A 20,369-nucleotide genomic window follows, 5' to 3' on the forward strand; every position below is an offset into this window, starting at 1 on the left:
GGTGATTTGGTGATAAAGGCTGGGCTCTACATCCCACTGCAGGAAATTCCGTGGCTATATAAATTCAGGATAGGATATATAGATGAAAAAACTGATAACGCTAAGAACTATTGACTTTTACACAGTATTTTAGAGAAGCTGAAATGTTTCAGTTTTAAGCAACTCTTAATTCCTATGAGATGCATGGGAATTCTAGTTCATACTTTCAGTGCTTCTCTTCTCTTTCCCTGTATGTCCTGCTGCCTGCTTGGACTTCTCCTCCTAAAGAATGATGCAATATCTCTATAGGGGGATTGCTTAGATCTTTTGTGAAATTTTCCTTTATAATATCCAGATAATTCTCCTCAATCAGCCTTTTAAACAAAGTGCTCATTTAGCTAAGCCTTTCCTAATCAGAAACACCCATCTACAGTTTTTCAGGAGGTTAAATTTTAATCTTGTGGAACATTAATGTGAGTTCAAGAAAAATGCCATGGTCCTGAGGATGGGATGCTTATAAGGTATAGAAAAGGCAGGTACAGAACAGTGAGAGTTTGCTCAGTCTCTCAGCAAAATGCTTCCTTAGCTTGCTTTGAACTTAGAGAAAATCACCTGTATGATTCCATAGCAGTGTTTCCACTGTCATTCTTAATGGTTATGCATTGTCTCACTCTAGAACCATCAGAAAGAAAAGCCTGTCTCCTTCTTCCTTAAAAAATTCATTGCCTTATGATTCAGTGTGTTCATTTCTTCCCCTTTTCCATCACTGTCGTCAAGGATTCTTCTGTGAGTCATTTCTTACCAGCAGCGTATGGGAGACTTCTGGGATTTTTTCACTTCACTTTCCTCATGAAGAATTAACCTTTTCTTTAGGTAGGATGAGGTGGCCAGAGCCAGCAGACCCCCCAAGGGATTATGGTCTCTGATCAAGAGAAGTCCCTGGTCTGAAGAAACATCTGAATGGGGTGGATGGAAACAGCTGCTGGAGGGTGGATGTTGGCTGGTTCCCTCTCAAGAGCCTTCCACAGCCCATGAAGCTTTCTGAGCTAACATCTCCTGATAGCTCAGCCTGGGAGCAACTCCTGGGAAGTGCAAACGTGGGGTCACCTTGGGTGAGCAAACAGGAAATGACATACTAAGGCTCCAGTAAGCACTGATAATGCTAATCCTTCCAAAGGTCAGAAGTGGAGCGGAAATGACAGCTTCAGGGGCCTCCAGTTTGCTTTTTTCCCCAGTGTGCCCTATTAGGGAGACCTTGGACAAAAAGTAACCAAGGTTAATAAATTCAATGCTCAGTATTCTCTCACTGCTTCTTTGGGATATTGTCAGTCTTGCAGTGTCTCTCCAAGACATGAAGTGTTGGCAGGAGTCTGGTGGCCCTAGGAGGTCTCACTCATGCTCTTCCCTGCTCTAACTTGAGGGAGAGGCTGCTGCTGCCATGAAAATCTTCATAACCTTCATGATGGAAAGATGGCAAAGCTTGTCTCCTGAGACGGACAACGGGCTGTAGCAAGAGAGAAAGAGATGGAGACAGGACAAGATAAACAACTCCTGACTGGGAAATGAATGACTGTGTGTGGACATCGTTTTAGTGCCTTTAGGGAATATGCTGGCTCTTAACCTATGATTAACCTGGACCAAACTCTGAGCAGCTAATGGAATTTTTGAGGTGTTAAAATCTGGCTAGAAAAGTTCTGCTTAAACTTTTAAAGTTTTTTAAAGTCTTTTTAAGTGTTTTTTTTTTTTTTTTCCCTAATACAGACATATTTATTGAAATGAAAGCCATTTTGCCAAGATAGGTTTGTTTTAAACTCCAGTGGAAATTCTACTTAAAGGCTGGTTTTCAACTGAAACCTCTCTGGCTGCCTGTTGTCTGGGCTGATGGACAGATGATATACCCTGAGCTTTTAATAGCCCTTAAGCTTATTTCTTTACAGGAAGAGCCAATAGTTCAAAAACTGTCACCTCGCACAGATTAGAAGTGACTGCTACTCTATTTGAGGAGAGTTTAGAGATATTTTAGGGGACTTCAGAGATATTTCGAATTCTACTTCTACCTGGAATAAAAAATAATTTTAGATAATGAAATCTTTCATGGAGAGGAAGTACTTTCTGTTCCCATTCCCTTTCCTAGCTGCACTTAGATTTTCCTGACAGTTAAATGGTATATTCACATTAGCACTGTCTGGTTTTGTGTGCAGTGATAGAGCTGCCTACTCTGAGACAAGAAAACAGGTTTGTATGTGTTTTAGGAGAGACTGTTGCATGGAATGTTATCTTGATATTTTATCACTTTTCCATCTAGTTTCTTAAGCTTGCCTTGTTTCTCTTCAGCCTTCCCATACTCTAGAATAATATTATCCTATGTTCCACTCCCTGCCAGTAGGAGCATCCATCAGCATCACTATCTTCTGTCTCGTTGAAACCTCCTTTTTTTCCCATATATACCACATATCATAATATCTGCTCTGTTCAAGATTCAGTGGAGGAAACATTGAGTGTTGAGATTAAAAAGCAGATCTGAATCTGGGTTAGCTTTACAAGAGTTTTCTGAGCTAAGGATTTACTCCTCCCTCATTCACATTATCCCACCACAAAAATAAACAGGATAGCTTTACACACATACAGAGCAGACTCCTGTCTGCTTCCCAGGTGTCAGCAAAAAGGGCTTTTCCAATACACTGATGTAATAATTTTCAGTCATTTGTAAACAGTGTTACCTTAGAATCTGAGAGCACTTTATGAGCAGTAATGAAAACAGTCCCACAAATTCCCTCTAAGGTATCTGAAGGCTTGTTTGCACTCACAAGCTAATTTGCCATACAGAGAAACATGACTTTCAAATAGCATCATTGAGTAGCTCCGTGTGTTGAAGTTCATTTTCTGGATGAACATGCCTTGTTCTTGACTATTTAAATTCACTTGGCAGTGCATTAAAATGGTTGTCCCAAGGCAGGCAATTAAACAGTCCTGTGTTCACTGTTTTAGCAAAAACAGATCAGTTTTAGTAAACTAAACTAGTAGACTGTTAAGAATATTAGCCTGCTCCCACATGTAGACAAAGTTTTCTAATCTTTCCTTTAATAACAAGAAAACAAAGGCAACCATATGAAGCAGTGAATAAATCGAAACAGAAATAGAAACCAGTTCTCTTGGTGCTTGCTCTACCCATAATAAAACTTTCCTTGGAGATGCTTTCATAATTTTATTTTCTCTCCCCTAGTTCCAAACAGCCAGAGAAACTAGGAATACATATTAAAATTCTTGCAGTGAGTCTTGTAAGCATGTCAGCTTTAGATGATTTTTTTAGCCTCCCTACAGGAATCCTGGTTAATCCCACTGAATCTTATAATGCCATTCAATCATACATGAGAAAACAGAGTAGAATCCTCTACAACCAAAAGAATCCCAATGCAGCCATTTCCCCGTTCCCAATTATAATAAAGTACTTTATAATCACAGACTCATTTTGATTGGAAAAGGCCTTTAAGATCAAATCCAGTCATTAACCCAGCACTGTCAAGTCCACCACTAAACAGTGTCACTTTTCCTAGAAGGAGATCAGGCTAATCAGGCTGGACCAGTGTTCCAATGGTCATTTTATGTTCTTTATGTTCTTCTGGCCCTCTGCCTGGTTCTGCTGAGCCTTTGGACTGTCTGATTTTTTTCTTTTTTTTTGTCCAGCCCAAATCCTGACTTGGGCCCTCAGAGAGTTGCATAAATTATCTGTTCTTCACTCTTGGTTGTTCCATTTTATCTCTGCCACACGAATGCAGAATTATTAAGTGGTAGTAGAATGTATTGCAATATTTCACTTTTGCCTTGTAGCACACTCAGGCTGCTTATTTGAGTTGCATTCCTGTTGAGATGGGCTCAGCCTTAGTTCTAAACCACTGAAGAAAACATGCTGAGAGGCAGAGTGAAAATTGTGAGTTTGGGTAGGATACTTCACCTGTGACTCAGTCACTCTGATAGAAGCTGTGTTTTGTATTTGGGCAAATCTGAGGGCTGGGTTTTCTCAGAACTGCACCCATTGGTTTTAAACAACTTTGTCTTTGTGCAGCACTATCATTCCTTGATCCAAACTCCCTGACACTGTTATATTGAGAACTTGTAAGTCTTATAGGACTGGAAAACCAAGATTATCACTTTTTGCTGTAGTTTATGGGTGTGAATCATGAGTGGCAAAGAGAATTATGTTCTCACCAGAAGAGTGGCTCAGCTCTGGGGGTTTATGTGTGACAGGAAGGACTGTTGTAAGAGACTATTCTTAATGTAGTTCTCCTTTGTTTCCTAGGACTGTTTATCTTACAAAAATCTGGATCCTATCATTACTACTGCCACTCATATTCTGAGAAAGTGCTACCCCAAGGAGCATCTGCCTGTGGTGACTGTAAGGAGTTCATATTCCTTCCCTCTTCCTGGGAATGCCAATGCTGAACCTCCATGTGAGGGATCTGAAGGTAACTGGCTAAATGGTGAGTTCACAAGGAGGAAAAAGAGCATGACATGAAAATTAAGTGTGGGATCTGGGGAAGAGAGACTTGGCATAATCCTGAGGTTTGTAGTTAAAATTAATCTGATAATGTACAGTGTCACTCAATAGGAAAGAAATTACTCCCATGTTTTCTTGAAGCTGCTGGAGTAATTTGGAGAATAAATGAGAGAAGATGGAAAGGAGTAGGCAAAAGGAAAAAAAAAAATCTTCTATTATCCAAAAAAATAATGGAGCAGAGTGGGTACAGCAGAGCCTGGAGATACCAGTGCTCCCCAGTAACAGATGAAGACATAATTGTGCCTGTGCATTGGCTGCTTGGGGGGTAAAAACTGCCCTGCAGCTTTTTCAGTAAAGAATTATTATCCTTTTCCCTTTCTAAAGTAAAAGCAGATAGCAGTCATGCTGCATGAGTAAAAGATGGGAGCTCTTGCTGGAAAGCAGAACTCACACGCAGGCAGGACAGCTACTCTGCAGAAAAGGCTCCATGATACACAGAAGCAGTTTCTGCTGCATTCAATTTCGTGGGGAAGATGCTGAAATACTGTAACAATCATAGCAGTAAAACACCCTAATCTAGATAATACAGATTAAGAGAATTCTGTAATATCATTGCAGCCAAGCAGAAAATCTCTGTATTGCTTTGTAAAATGAGTTGGATCCATATCATGGGGACATTTGTCATGGTTTTCAAAGGCAGCGCTTGAGTCCAAGAGAACAGAGCTTTGAAAACTGGGTGAATTAGTGCCAAATTCATTTATATGAGATTAACAAATGGGATTTGCTTTAATCAGGGCTGTGGTGGGTTGTGGACTGTGTGGCACACATAGAAGAATTTACACAAATTTCTCTGTGGGGTGTGAGAGGGATATTGGGTTGAACACCTTTGTCTCTGCCTCCTTCCTACTTCTCCAGGTGACAGTGAAAGTGAAGGAGAGGAAGAGGCTGAAAAAGACTGGGATAATGAGGATGTGGAGAGTAAAGAGGAAGTAGGTATATGAGCCATAGTTCCCATAATTATTTACATACTGGAAAATAGAACTTTTTGTTGTCCATTTTGACACCCTGAAAGACTGTCTAAGCATGTAGATGTGCATGTGTTCCCATGTGAACACACTTCATGGATAATAGGATACTTGAAAGAAGCAAAGGAGATTTGCACTGACTTTAACTAAAAACTGCCCTGGATTTATTCTGTTCATTTTCATGCTTGTCACCCTGGGTGGAGAAGGTTTGGTGACTTCTCTGTTCCTGCACAGACACTGCCCAGAATCACATCCACAGTCAGGGATAAATGGTGGATCTGTGATCTGGTAGGCATTTGCCAGGAAAATGACACTTAGGGAAAATTGATTTATCATCTAGGAAAGGCTAACCCTCTCTTTATTCCCATATCAGAGCACATTTGGGCTGTGCACCTACCCTAAGGAAAAGGTTAGTTCTTTTAAGCCACAGATGGTGCATTTGAACCAATATTCCTTCTTTATTTGCTGCTGCACACAGACAAATAATACAATGAATTATTCAATACTTCTCTGAATTCTCCCTTAGCACTCTCCCTGCAGTGACCTAACTGGCAAAAAACTCTCCTACCAGCTGAGAATGAGGGTGCAAACTTTTTTGTTGTGAAAATACAAACAAGCTCATATGCAAATGTGAAGTAGTGAATGGTCCTAATAAGTCTTATCCACATAAAGTGGGTTGGGAAATCAAATTAAAGAAATGAAGTTGCAGACACAGTCTAATTAGAAATGATTGAGACTTCTGTAAAAGGGAGTTCTCATTACTTGCCCTGTCTTTTTCTCCTCAAATATTAAACTGATGTCACCCTGTGAAAAAAAAGAAGTTAAAAAGTCACACACACATTATCTGAGTGTCCTAACTTGCCCCTGTCTGGCTGTTTTTATCTGAATATTAGAGCTCGTCAAGATGCTCATTAGGAATAAGGCTCATAGTGGATTTATCTCCTTCTTTAATTAGTTATTCATTCAGTAACAGCTCCTCTATGCTTCTGAACTATTTCATTATTCATAAGGATTTACCAAGTAGATGTAAGCAGTTTTGGGGATGTTGGTTTTTTTAGTGGTTTTTTGTTTTGTGTTTTTTTGTTATATTTTGGTTTGGATTTTTTGCCTAAGAGCTTATTCTTAATATGAGTTTTAAATACTGTTTGTCTGGTTTGCTGGTCATATATCTCCTGTAAAAAAAACTTGCTAAAGGGAAAGCAAGCAGGGAATGGATAATGAACTTTCAGCTTCCCCTCCTCCCCCTCCCTTTTATTTTTTTTTTTTTGTGTGTAAGATCTTTTGCACAATGTTTGCTGTCACTGATGTGATTTACAAACATTTTCACAGCTACATTACACATATCCATGCATGCTAACAACACCAACCAAACTGAAGCTTGGCTCTACCCTTCTATCAGGAACTGTTCAGAGAGTTTTACAAAGATAAAAATCACCACATCAACCATCTTGTTCTTTTCCATCCAAAATTTGAAGCTTCTTATGCATCAGTATGCTCTCAGTGGTAAATCCTTTTCAGGCGACCTCATGCTCCTGGCAGGTCTTCACTGCCTTTTCATCTGTGCCCAAACAACACTTCAGATTCTGCTTTGTGACCCAAGTGTGGCTCAGGGTTTGAAATGCCATGGGCACTGGTGCATTCAGGCAATTTTACTTTTTTCTTTTTATAACAGCTTTGGAAAGGGATCTGTTTGTCAGGAGCAAATAATTTCTTTGATGGCATTTGGTGGGATGCAGAGACGTTGAATTAAATAATTCTGTAAAGTAATGCCCAGCCATCAATGCCGTGCCTCCATCCTTTCCTCTTGCTTCAACTTTTTTTGGTGTTTTTTTTTTTGGTGATGTCGTGTTTTTTGGGGGGGATGGTTATTTTTTAAAAATTTAAAAAAAAATTATTTAGGTTTTTTTTTTTTTTTAATGTAATAGCTGAATGCTTGACACAATTTGGGTTTGGCTCTCACATCTGATATGGGTGAGGCTGCACATTAATACACAGCAGCCTTCAACTGGGAAAGTTTCAAACACTGTTTTTATCCTTAATTCACTGATGGTTGAGATCATCTCATGGGGCAGGTGTAATACATGTGCTTTTTAAATTATACTTTTGTAGGACTGTGACTTGGAGACAGATGTGAATAAATTGAGGTCAAGGCCAGTTCTTGACCGGCCAGAACAAGATCTTGAAAAATATGAAGCTCTGTGTGCAGAACTTTCCCAGAGTTTTCAGGTATGACTGTGGTGCAGTTTCCTTTATTTGTGAATATTCCAATATTTAAGAAATACTTGAAAGGTCGTATTGACAGTAATAGCTAGACAAGACAATGTCAAAAGTGAAATCTGTGAGTCTTACAGGACTGGAAAGCCAAAGATTATGCCTTTTGGTTGTAGCTTTTTGGTGTGAATCATGAGTGATAAAAGGAATGATGTTTGATGCACATTTCTCTGGGTGTAGATTAAGTAAGCACTGTTGAATCAATTGCCACATGAGAAATCTGTCAGATAATATATGTCCTTGCTGGCAATCTCAACAGCAATATCAAAATCAGAATGAGATGTGAAAAATAAATACTGTCAAGTAGTGGTTTGAAGGAAAAGGAGATTGCACTGGCACTGAGTGAAATGAACAGCTCAAATAATTTTTTTTTCTAGTGATGCTTGGGACAAAAAAATAAGGAGTATTGCACTCATTACAAGTTTTGGAATTTAGGAGAGCTGAAAACCCTGCTTTAAATATGAATCTGAAGGAGATCACTGGGTTAGTGTGTCTCCTGTACACACAATATAGTGATGTTTATTGTGACAATAAGTAGCCAAATGGGATTAAATCGTACTCCTGCATGAAGGTGGGGTGGAGTTTTACATGACAGATTGGCCACTTTACCCACCTGTAACATTTATATTAAAAAAAGCAAAACACCTTGCGAAATATCTTGCCTGCTTTGTTTGAATGATTTGTTTAGGTTGAGTCATCTGGGCGAGTCATCTCCAATCAGATCCTTTTGGTTTCTGAGGATTTCTGCTTTGTGCATAGAGAAATGCTGGCCAGGTGGTCCATGCACTGATTTTGCTATGGCTGTTTTATTGGTTGAGTACAGTTTTGGGAGATGTGTAAATATTTCCTCTTTTCCTCCTTGAAAGGTTTCCTCTGGAAGGAGGCACAATCTGTCTGTAGTTTCTCTTAATTTCTTCTGCTTTTTAAATTTAAAGGAGCTTGAATTTGAGTCTGAGGAAAAGAAGAGCTTGGAGGACAGGACTGAGAATCTTCCCTCTGCTCCCTCTCATTTCATTCCAAGTGCTACTTCTGTGAAACATCCAAACTGCAGATGGAGAAACCAAAGTGTCACAGAGATGGGACCAGATCCAGGGGAACAAGATTTCAAAGCCCCATTGAAGAGCTGGAGAAAGGAGGAGGAATGCATATGGGATAAGAATGATGAAAGGAGAGACATTGCTGAAGGAGCCCAGGATAAAGACTTCTGTGAAGAGGAAGATCCAGCCAGGAGTCATGTGTTTGCTTTGTACTCCCTCCTAAAAGATGCTGCTTGGTACAAAAAAATGTTTCACCCTCAGTGTGAGGGTAATCCTAGTCCTGAAGGGAGGCTGGAGAGCTCAGATATAGTTACAAACCTTCTGGAGAAACATCAAGGGGAAATCCAGTTCCACAGCCCTCATTTGTATGCAGCCAGGGCCAGATGTGTGAAGTCCATCCCAGGCTACAGAGAGCTGGCATTCCCAGATTTCTGGGGTCACCAGCCACCTCCTTTCAGCAAACCCGTGCTGGAGCGCAAGCATGGGGTCCAAAGGTAATTGTGCTTTGATTTAGTGACCACCTGGAGAGCTCTTGGGCTCAAAACTGGCTTATCTAGGTCCTGACTCTAACAGCTCTGAATGTCTTAGGGAAGTTATTGAACAGATTTTTTGCCTCAATTGATAAATTCGTCAATATACCTTTATTTGTGATGGTAATCTAAGCTGGGTGGTGAATCTGTGAACTTGTTAGAACACGAATGAGAACAAATCCATTTTAGAGATGCAGAAGCCTCTGTGTCCTTGTGGGATATGCTTTTAACTTCAATCTTACTCTTTATTCAGCTTATACTAAACCTTTAGTGCTTGCAGCATCCTGTCTGGTTCTTTCAGAGAAAATCCTATCTGTCCTTTCAGGAAGGATCTCTCATTATGTAGGTGCTCAGATGAGTGGGAAGTTGTGTTTGGAAGTTGTGCTGGGAGACAATGCTCTTATAACCACGGGTTTTTTGTTCCAAGTAGAGTTGTATGCAATGACTTTACATTTCTTTTTAGTGGTACAGGGGATCATTGACAGGCAGGAAAATGGTGGATTCTATGCTAAATTTTAGAGTTGATCAACAAATGGCATTTGTTAAGACCACTGATTTCTGACTGGAAGGGAGAATGATTCTTTCTGCAGTAAATATATAAGATAGAAATCTTTTTCACAGGGAAAAATCACTCTACTATCTTCTTGCACTGTTGCTCTAAAAGCTCTGCTTTTATGGCTACAGCAACATGTGTAACTGTACAGCTAAAATGGAGCTAATCATATCATGCTTCAAGGCATAACATGATTGCTTCAAAGGTCAGGAAAAAATCTGGTATTCCACATTTGATCATCTTCAGGGATTAGAGAAGCTCTGTTTAATAATGAGTAGAAATCAGCTTGACTTAGAGTCAATATTCACTATGAGTCAGACTACTAGGTTTGTAAGTTATGGCAGATATTTCCTCACAAGGTAAAACTGGCCACTTGGGGGCTGGAATTGACTGGGAAGAACTGGGGATAAATTGAACTTGACCCAATCCAGTAGTGAATAAATAATCTTCTAGAACCAGTCATTTAAACCAAAAGACAACTTGTTGTAATGGACACAGAGCAGAAGCAATCTCACAATGGGGAATAAAGTTCACCTGGAATGAGCACATGGAGGTCCTTTCCAGTCCTTATAAAGAATTTCCTAAGACTCTTTCTAGAAGAATACTCTCTATCAATATTTTTCACACTGTCACTACAATTTGCTGCTTTCTTTTTCCCAGGGACAAAGTCCTTGATGATGTTCGCCGCCTAATCCAGCCAGGGGATGTGATAGGAAGAACTGTGTTTGATTTAGATGATCCCAGGTGGGTCACTTAAATTGAGTGCTGCAACCAGGGGCAATAGCAGTGCTATCATTGGGCTGAGTTTACTTGATCAGCTCTGATACAGGAAAAGAAGTAACAGAGGAGGTAAAGGCCTAACAGAGAAAATATCCAGGAGGAGCAAATTCCTTGTAGATGACTCCAGGGGAAAGGATTTTTTGTAGGAGTCACTGGGGCAAGAGAGCATCAAAACTTTTAGATAGAACAAGAAAATAAACCAAAGGGACTGTAGGTTGTCCCTGGATCTGTCTGCAGTGCATGCAGTGATTTGGGTGGTGCTGGGAACTGTACCTACAAATCCATCTTTTCCACTGCCGGAGGGAGCATTTCCCATTGGGTGTCTGCACAGCCAGTGTCACAGGCTATGGATGAACCCTGTTTCATAAGTGTGACACTCACACAGCACTTCCAAAAAAACTCAAACATTTGGCCTTGTGAAAGCTTTAAGCACTCAGCTATGGTCTGTGGGAAGACATAGAACCAGGCTGCTGAGAGGGTCCCAAATTTAAAGAAATTGCATTCAGAGGAAGGATAAATGACTTGGAGAACATTCTTTGGAGTAAAAAAGAGGCAATAGTTTGAAGCAGGAGAAAGTTATAAAGTTGCGTAGGATTAATTTAAGGGTTTCTAAGCAGTTGCAGAAAGAAACTCTATAGATGAAGGAAGAGTAAATATAGAGTAATTGTATACAGCTGCCTTCTGCAATTAATAAAATAATAGGAGTAGTGGGAAAGTAACTGGAATAAGGAAAGCAAACGTGGACAAAGGAGATTATTGGGAAAGATTTGATTTAGAATTACTGAGCAAGAGTAGAAAGAAAAGCTGCATTGGATAGGAAGTTTATGGATTTGTTCACCTCCTCCTCCATCCTGGGGCCTTGCTTATTGAAACAATTATTAAAACAGATTTTAGCATACAAAAGGTGCTGGGGAAGGCTTGTCTTTGAGGCAGTCTGCTACAGGTGTCCTTGCTTTACTTTACAGCAGTCTCTCAAGCCCAGCTGCTCCAGGCTGTCTGACATTTTTCTCCAAGTTTGAGTCAGGAAACCTTCGGAAAGCGATCCAAGTGCGTGAGTAAGTACCCCTGCACAGAGGTGTCCCAGCCTGCCTGCTGCTGTCACCACAGCCTGGGATGGTGGCCTTCTGGGTTTGGAAAGGGTCAGCCAGGGATGCAAGCTAGGTGATCTGAGGCTTATTATGCCTTCTAACACCTAGATGTCAGGGAAGGAACACGATTCAGGAAACAGAGCTCAAAATGTTTTGACTATTACAGTGTGAGTATTTAATGGTACTTGATGGTGATGCTCACAAAACATCAATCAATTTGACTGCATAGCCTGCTGTCAGCATGCTCAGTGGCAGACAGGAGGTGTTCATGGCCACTGCTTTTATTATTTCCCTTTACAGGTTTGAGTATGACCTAATGATGAACGCAGATGTGAACAGCAACCAGCACCACCAGTGGTTCTACTTCGAGGTCCGGGACATGAAGTCAGCAGTTCCCTATCGCTTCAACATCATCAACTGTGAGAAGCTCAACAGCCAGTTTAATTATGGTAGGAGCCTTTGGGGAACTGGGGTAACCTTCTCTTCCCAAGAATATCTTTTTAATGCCATAAAGGTTTCAAACTCTCCATGTCTATAAGTATAAGGGAGACTGTAAATTCAATCTTATCTGCCCTGAAGTCCACTGAAAAAGTCACTTTAGATTTGTCAAGGAACCTTTGTCTATCCTCAGGAGGACTGAGGAGGAAACTGAATATTGAGACCTGGGAGAGGATTTGTAGGGGGAAATAAATGTCACTGTTGAGTTTATAGAGCAGAACAGAAGAAGAATGGCACCAGTGTTGGGAGAGCTGGAGGGGGAAAGACAATCTGTTGGAACTGAATGAGCAGCACAGGATTGGAAAGTACTTCTAAGATTTAAATAAATGTGATAATCCTCAAACAAATATTAATGATTCTTTGGCTTTATCTAGTAAGACATCTTCAGACCTACTGAAATTTCTGTTGATATTAACGATGATAAAAATTCTGCTCCTTGCAGTCTTTGAGCGCCTGTTGTGGTACAGGGGGAAGGCAGAATTGTTAAGAAACAGGCAGGGCAAATGTAAGCCTCTCAATACCCATTTTAGAAGAGAAATTATTTCTTCTGCAGAGGGACTGTGGATTGAATTCTTAGCTGGCATAAGCGGGGTGGGGTTTTTTTTTGGTTTGTTTCCATGGAGCTCTGTTAATTTACACCAGCTCAAGACCTGACTCAGAATGTTTAATAAGTCCATAATATTGAACTTTGCATTCCTCTGAAGCCCTGTGGCTACAGCCTCTAGCATCACCAGGACAACTCTCTGAGGATCAATGTACCTATAACAAACAGCATTAGGAGTTGGAATCACTTGTATGTGTGAAAATGGCTGGATGAGTGACATGATAAATTAAAAGGCATTTACTCTTTAACCCAAAGGGCTGAAGTTCAAGTGTTCATCCAGACCCCAGATGAATTTTTTTGTTATCTTATACTACTTACCTGAATTACCAAACAATTCAATATATGTGTGTGGTAGGACCCTGAAAATGAAGGATGTTGATGTCCTATTTTAAACCACAATGCAATCGTTGATGTAGCCCCTAGTGCCTTTACTCTTGTAGTCAGAGATTCAGGCTGATACTGGTGGAAGGTTGTTGTCTGCTAGTTTGGCTGTTGTCAGCATTTATAATCTCATTTTGTGTACCTGAAACTGTACATGACTCACATGTTCAAGCATGCGATGAAAAATATATTTGGAAGAGAAATGTGAAAATACCATCTGGACTAAGGAGGGAGGCTAAGCCATGGCTGGCTTTTGGATGGCTTGTCCATGGGGTTGGCTATTAAGCAATTCCTCTGTGGGTTCCTTCTGCTGTTACAAGTGGGCAGTGAAGCTCCAGCTTTTCTGGTTTGGCTGAGCAAAGCTCACTACCCCTTCCAGCACATGCACAGCATTTACACAGAGCAGTGGGAAGAGATGCTGTTTATTTGTCACATTCCCTCTGCACTTTCCTGGGCTAATGCCCACACTCTGAGACAAAAAGCCTCTGGTTGTGATGTAGTGCCAAACTGCCCTGGGTGGCAATTTTTTACAGCTCCTGGTTACTTGTCTGGTTTAATTTTTCCCATTTTCTCTTGGTTAGATGGCACTGTGTGACTTTCAAATCAGCAGAAAGGATATTTAATGAAATAGTTGTGGCCAGGAGCAGAGCTAGACAGGAGGTGCAGCCTCCATCTCTCTCCTTCCCCCTCTTTCACCAACTTACTCTACCAAGGGAAATAATGGGATTTCATCAGAACCCTGATTCCAGTTTGTTTTCTGAAACGGAACATTTCCACAGGGGAAGTAAAAAGAAGAAAATTATTTTTTGTAATTAAAATGAGATGGCAGAGTAGTATCAACCATTGCTTTGAGACAGTTTCGTACGTGGGTCCTTTGGACTCAGAGAGAAGGGCAGGAGCTGGCAATCAGGATATCAAGACCCTTGCAGACACTGAGCCCCACATCCCTTCTCTGATCAGCTGTGTCTCTCAAAATTCGTGGTGGCCACATCCTGATACCAAGCACAGAACTGGCTTTTGTCCATAACTCACAGCACTGGTTCAGAAAACAGCATTATAGGGGCTGCTCCTGGCTGTGGTGAGTTAGTGCTGCCCCACAGCACAGCCAAAGGCCAAGGAAAAGGAAGGGAATTGCTGCTGATACTCCCTGACTCCCACAGTGCTGGAGAGTCCAACAGGGAAACCCAAAGGAAGAAGGGAACTGAGTAGCTGCCAATGCCATCAGTATTAATGATTTTCAAGCATCACCTCCTCCCAGCCAAGAAGAGGCTTGGAGGGGAGCAACTTATCAACATGAAAGAATACTTGGGAGGGCATTTTTCTCTTTCTTAAATGTGCTCTCACAGAAGTGGTGCCAGCACCATGGCTGAGCTTGGCTGCGTCTGTGCTGGGTCCACTGGAGCTGCTGGCAGGAGCCTCCTCTGCAGCCCTTCACCAGAAACACTCTGTGCAGAGAGCTCTGCTGGGGAGGGCAGCATCCTCACCCTGCCCAAAAGAGCAGGCAGGTTTGTACAGCAAAAGAAATTGATTCAAAAACTCCCTACAGATGATCAGAGAAATCCCCTCAGGGCATGAAATGGTAATATTTTGGAGGTCAGGAAGAAGTCATGCTCTGGGGTGATGCAGTGCAAAGATGGATGCTATTGTTATCAGCATTTATGACACTTAGGTGTTATTTAGGTCTAATAGTAAGTTTAAAACCTTCTAGTTTTGCTTGCTGATTTTGGAAGGCAGGGTACTGGATGCACCACAGATCTCTGATGCTATGGTAGGATTAAGAGTTTGATATTAGTGCAGCCAAGCATAAATTATTGGACTAACTGAGTTACTGATCTTGTTGATAACTTGATTCATATTACCTTCTTTCCCTTCCTCTGTTTGTAAACAAAATAGTTTGCAAAGGCCGGAAGAATAATTTATTTTTTAATAAACTATTCAACTAATTTCTTCTTGAGGGGCTTTTTTGTACAAACATGGCTGTCTCAGAATAATACACTTTGGGGGCTTTGGGAATGTATTTACTCTGTATAAACTATCAGCAGAGAGAGTGCTGACAAAATAACGATGATGCTTCTTTAGCCTTTTTCTTGCCACTCCTGTCTTTTCCAGCCAGAGAAGTGACATCACCTGAAATTGTCTTGTTTTCTGTAGGCATGCAGCTGGTCATGTACTCAGTGAGGGAAGCTCTCCAGGGCAGGCCTCGCTGGATTAGGGCAGGCCAGGAGATCTGCTACTACAAGTAAGTGCACTTTTGGTGAGTAATTTCTGCCTTCCTTTCTCCACTGTTTCGCTTCTGTTAACTGCACTGATGTCATGAGCCTCTTGCCACCAGTGCCGCCTATTTCAAATGTCTCTAAATTGGTGCTGGCTCAATGTGTTACGGTCTTCCACCCTCAGAAAACAGCCAGAAGTGAGATCTCACTATTAAATACCAGGGAATATGCAGAATTCCCTTGCCCAGGAGGAAGGAGTAGGAAAAGAGTAGTAGTGTAGTGGTTTCTTCCTGTCTGGGCAGAAAAGAGCTGGATGGGATCATTGTTTTCTGCAGAAAGGATGATGAAGTATTGGAATGGTCTGCCCAGGGAGGTGGTGGAAGCATCATGTGTTTAAAAAAAGTGGCACTTGGTGCCATGGTTTAGTTGAGGTTAGGGTTGGGTTGGACTCAATCTTTGGCAGTATCAACCTGGTGATTCTGTGTAATTCTCTGTAATTGTTTTTCTGTTGCATACTCTGACTTTTATAAGAGCTAGAGGAGCTGAGAAGCCAAAGAATGAGTTGGATATACAACGGTGGTGTGAAGGAATCCTGACAAGCTCAGTGCTGATTACTTGTGCAGGTTCCCTGTTTCAGACTCCTTTTGCAGTATGCCAGAGCCTCAGAAGAAAATTCCAAGTTGTTCTAATTTCTGATGTAGTTTCTTTTTCGAGGTGGGCAGGGGTTGAAAGCACAGATTATCTTCTCTCAGCCTGGCATTTGTCTACAGCAATTTGAGTAGCTATTTTATTTTGTTTCAAGTACTCTTTGCTGACCTTCATGCACCTGACCTTAACCTTTTCTGCCTCAAGAGCTCACATGTGTGGTGCAGTGGCTTCCCTTTACCTGTAATCTCTGACTTCTCTGAGTATGGGCAGACTTTTTAGGCTGGATACCATTGCAGAGGCTTCCCATATCATTAACAAGGCAGCTATTGTGCAGTGATTAAACAACAGCTGACTTCCAAGATTAAGCCATGATTGTGCAATTAAGCCTGTAATCAGATTCTTGTTCAGTAAATATGAGAGAATTGTTTTATTGATTTGGAATATTCTGTGTTTTCTAGCTGTACATTGAATTATATGTCAACATAATCATCTAGGATAAGTACTTGTTGTCTCTCATTTATTGCGTGTTCCTGGTTCTCACATATTTTTGTATAGACGAGAATGTGCATGCACACACATAAATACATTTTCACCTCTACTGAAACTTTAATGTTTTTATTTCAGTGCTTATAAAACAGCTTCTCAGTCATTAGAAGTTGTAGTGGGGAGGAATGTGAAACTAGTGGGGATGGGGCTGCTCAGGATTTGTCTCAGAAGAAGAAGAAAAGGAGATGGGATTGCTGCAGTGATATCACACTGCCAGTATTTTAGGGAAAGAGCTCACTTCAGTTCTATTCACCCTGGTCACAGGGATCCTAAGGCGGGGCTGCATATTTTGAAGGGAACCTCATCCATTTATTTTTACCAGGAGTTATTTAATAAATATGGGAAAAGAGTGATATGCTTTCAAAAATACAGAGGAACCCAGGGATGCCTTTAATTGCTTTTGCAGCAGGGCCTTTACTGAGAGACACCCCCGAGCTGAAGGGCAGGGGGAGGAAAAGCTCATTGCTGAGATGTCTGTGTAGAGCAGGTTGGCTGATCTTTGGCATTCATCTTCCCTGAGGATGGGGTAGTTCACTCATAAAGATGAATGTTGTGGCACAGCTGTGTCACTGTGTACCTTCCTCATATGTCTCACAAGAGTTTTTATGTTGTGGAGAATGCTAGCAGAGCTCTTGTCAAAAAGTAGCTGAGTGACACTTCTGCTCTATTTTATTGCCTCTCTGTGAAGTGACAGGATACACCCATGATAAACAGTTGCAGTTACAATAAGATCATCTAATTCTCTTGCTGTCTTGGCAGCTTTTATGCACTGAATAATATTCCTTTCTGGCAAATTATTTAAGGAACAATGGCAGCTGAGTGTTGAATTGGTGACAATGTGCTTGTGCCTTTGGTTTCATGGCTCATTCTGAGCATATTATCTAACCTCCAGCATTTTCAAACAGTAGTCAGGTCAGATAGTAATGAGGTACATGGAGTGTTTTGTTCTCACATCAGCGCTAAAAACTTGGCTCTTTAGTGTTCATAATGATGTCAGAACTAGGCCTTCTCTTTTCAGCATCTTTATAATCACATTAGATGAAATAAACATCATAACATTAGCAGGTCACTTCTCAGCTCTAATGATATCTGTGAGAGGGTGAGACATCAGTCTCACTCTGAGAGCACCTGGCTTTTGCAGTATGACTGAACACCTTAGTGGCACAAAGACTGGGGGAATATTCTGCCTCAGCTAGGGCTCTGCCTGAAATACTGACAACAAAAATACCTTATCACAGATCTGCCCTTTGGAAAGGAAGGTGTGTTGTGCATTTTCTGCTTTACAATGTGGCAGACCCCAAAATAAGAGTCATGCCCAGTAAATAGTTTAATACTGCTTTTTATTATATGAAGGTGTTACTAAAGTATCTTCCACTTAATAACCACACTTAGAGATATAAGGAACTCCAGACATGGAAAATGAGGACATCAAACTCCAGGTGGGAAGTATTTTGGACCAAAGGAATACATCAACAGATTGGAAGGGAGAAACATTTTACTTTCCATTTGAACTCTGTTTTGAAGTGGCCCAGAAGTCTGTGTACTTTCTTTGGCCATTTTAGTCTAAGCTGAAGCTGTATTTCATCATCTAACAGTGCTTTTCACAACACTAAATGCTGCAGATACGAAGTCTAAAGATCGGATGGCAAAGAGATATATTGTTCCTGAATCACTTGGTGCTTTTGGATTCCTCAGTTACAACCCAGCTCCTTTCCTGCCTGGGTCTTTGTCCAAGCTGCTTCACCTGTCTGTGTCTCTTTCTCCACCCACAAAGGGCAGAAAATTAGAGACACTTATCTGCCACCCAAAGAATGGGATAGATAAATAGGGAAGCATATTTTAATCAGATAGTGTCTGCAAAGATGTTTTTAGGCTCAAAAATGATCTTGCAGAGTAAAAGATAAATAGTATTATAATTATTATTAATTAACTTCCCATCACTGCTATGCTGGAAATATAATACTTGTGCATTTTTTTCTGAAGGAGGGCAGCAAGCAAAGCAATTTCACTACTACAGAGTGACTGAAAGTCACAGCAGATACAGTTGGCATGGTCATTGAGAGAATTATACTTTGGTCTCTTTTTTTTCCCTTCCAATAACCAGTGTGTTGGCCTCTAGAAAGCATGAGAGACTTTCAACCTGTTTTAGAAAGAGAAGACAAATAAGGTAGTGGGGACCAGATGTTGCCACAGTCTTTTATTCCTTTCCTTTTCCTTTCTTGTTACTTTAGGCTTCATGCTGATATGGTAGGGTGTTGTGATGAAAAAGTGGTGAGGAACTAAAAAACATCAATCTGATGGAGGGAAAAGGAAGCAATAGAGCTATTTTGGCTTGACAGCAGTAGGAGGAGAGGGAGGCACAGAGGAAAAATGTTTTTTTTTTTTTGAGTTTCTTTTAAAAATATTCCGAGCTACTGCTTTATATGATGGATTGTGAGGAGACCGGATTATATACAGTAAAAGTACATGATCATTTACACTGCTTACACACAGGGGGTTTTTCTTTTTAATGCAAGAGTGAAGAATGTTGAAGCCGCCCAAAGCCACCTGTAAGCTTCCTGTTACTGCCAGATAACTTGTTACACATTCAAACAGATGTCAAGAAGTGATTCAAAAGCCTGGAAATGTCTTTTCTGGGTGGGTAGTTAGGTGGAACAGCAGAGAGGCTTGGAGCAAGGATGAAATGTGCTGCTGGGCAGTGCTGTGGGAGCTGTGCCTCCCTGCCCTTGGATCACATCTGAGCAGGCAGCAGTGTAGACACTGAACTACCAGTGGAGCGTCAAGGTCAGAGGTGTCTCCTGCTGCAAAACCTCTGGGTGAAATGGCCATTTTAGGTAGGAAAGAACACTTGGCTGCAGAATTACTGACTACAGAGGGAGGAGTCTTTAGTCTGGAGTGTTAGGGACAAGTGGGAATAATGCCTATATTAGATATTTAGGCAGTATCTGCCTGCAAAGATCTGCCTCCTCCCACACCTCTAACTACAAATGTGAACTTGGAGGGGAGAACTTGGGAGAGTTCAGCACTTTTGTGACCACCCTTTATGAATAACGTGATCTAACCTTCCAAGTGACGCTGAATGTAATAGATGGAGATGAGAATTTTCCATCTGCACTATGCAGGAAATGGTTCTTAATAATCCTTCATTGTCAAAATTAACAGGAACTATATTAAATGTCATTGTTCTGACTTCAGAAAGTCACAGACTTTAACACTCTATCCAGTGAAATGCATATATAAATGCTAAGTACATGTTTCTATATTTATGGGTTTATTGAATTTTTTTCTCTGAGTCTCTTTGTCCAATATTAAGGTGCTTCATTTGCAAAGGAAATGTTGGGGTAAAGGTTTCAACTGAGAATAAAATCACAGGCTTTTCAGGTTGCCAGTGTGACTCAGTGTTCCTGCACTATCTATTGATCCAGTCTGTGTCACTCACCCCACATGTTCGTAACTATTGAATTCAAGTGAAAACCTGGCAGCATTGTATTGTCTCTCCCTTATGAAAAAGAGCTGAGTATTTTGGAGAATTTGACAAGAATAATTATCTTTTCTCTCCACCCCTTTGAATAAAAATGAACAGCAGCAAAATAAACTAGTATTGTAAAATTCAGGAGCTGAAATTACATCTTTTGGTTGCCTCTTCTATTTTGCACTTTAATGCAACATTGATGATAACATTTGTCAAAGAAACCTCACAGTCCTTCAGAATCAGAAGGTT

General features: G+C 40.8%; 1 protein-coding gene across 1 annotated transcript in view; it reads left to right on the forward strand.

Annotated features, from left to right (window-relative positions):
• Window positions 1-1,010: 1,010 nt before the first annotated feature.
• AGBL1 (AGBL carboxypeptidase 1) overlaps window positions 1,011-20,369 on the forward strand; it is a 69,200-nt gene continuing 49,841 nt past the window's right edge. Inside the window, exons 1-9 of the mRNA XM_066328066.1 lie at window positions 1,011-1,091; window positions 4,277-4,442; window positions 5,390-5,463; window positions 7,609-7,725; window positions 8,706-9,301; window positions 10,551-10,634; window positions 11,636-11,725; window positions 12,059-12,207; window positions 15,393-15,480. Coding sequence (XP_066184163.1) covers window positions 1,011-1,091; window positions 4,277-4,442; window positions 5,390-5,463; window positions 7,609-7,725; window positions 8,706-9,301; window positions 10,551-10,634; window positions 11,636-11,725; window positions 12,059-12,207; window positions 15,393-15,480 — 1,445 coding nt within the window. The remainder of the gene's footprint in view (window positions 1,092-4,276; window positions 4,443-5,389; window positions 5,464-7,608; window positions 7,726-8,705; window positions 9,302-10,550; window positions 10,635-11,635; window positions 11,726-12,058; window positions 12,208-15,392; window positions 15,481-20,369) is intronic.

Source organism: Sylvia atricapilla, chromosome 13 (assembly GCF_009819655.1).
Source record: "Sylvia atricapilla isolate bSylAtr1 chromosome 13, bSylAtr1.pri, whole genome shotgun sequence".
Lineage (NCBI taxonomy): Eukaryota > Metazoa > Chordata > Aves > Passeriformes > Sylviidae > Sylvia > Sylvia atricapilla.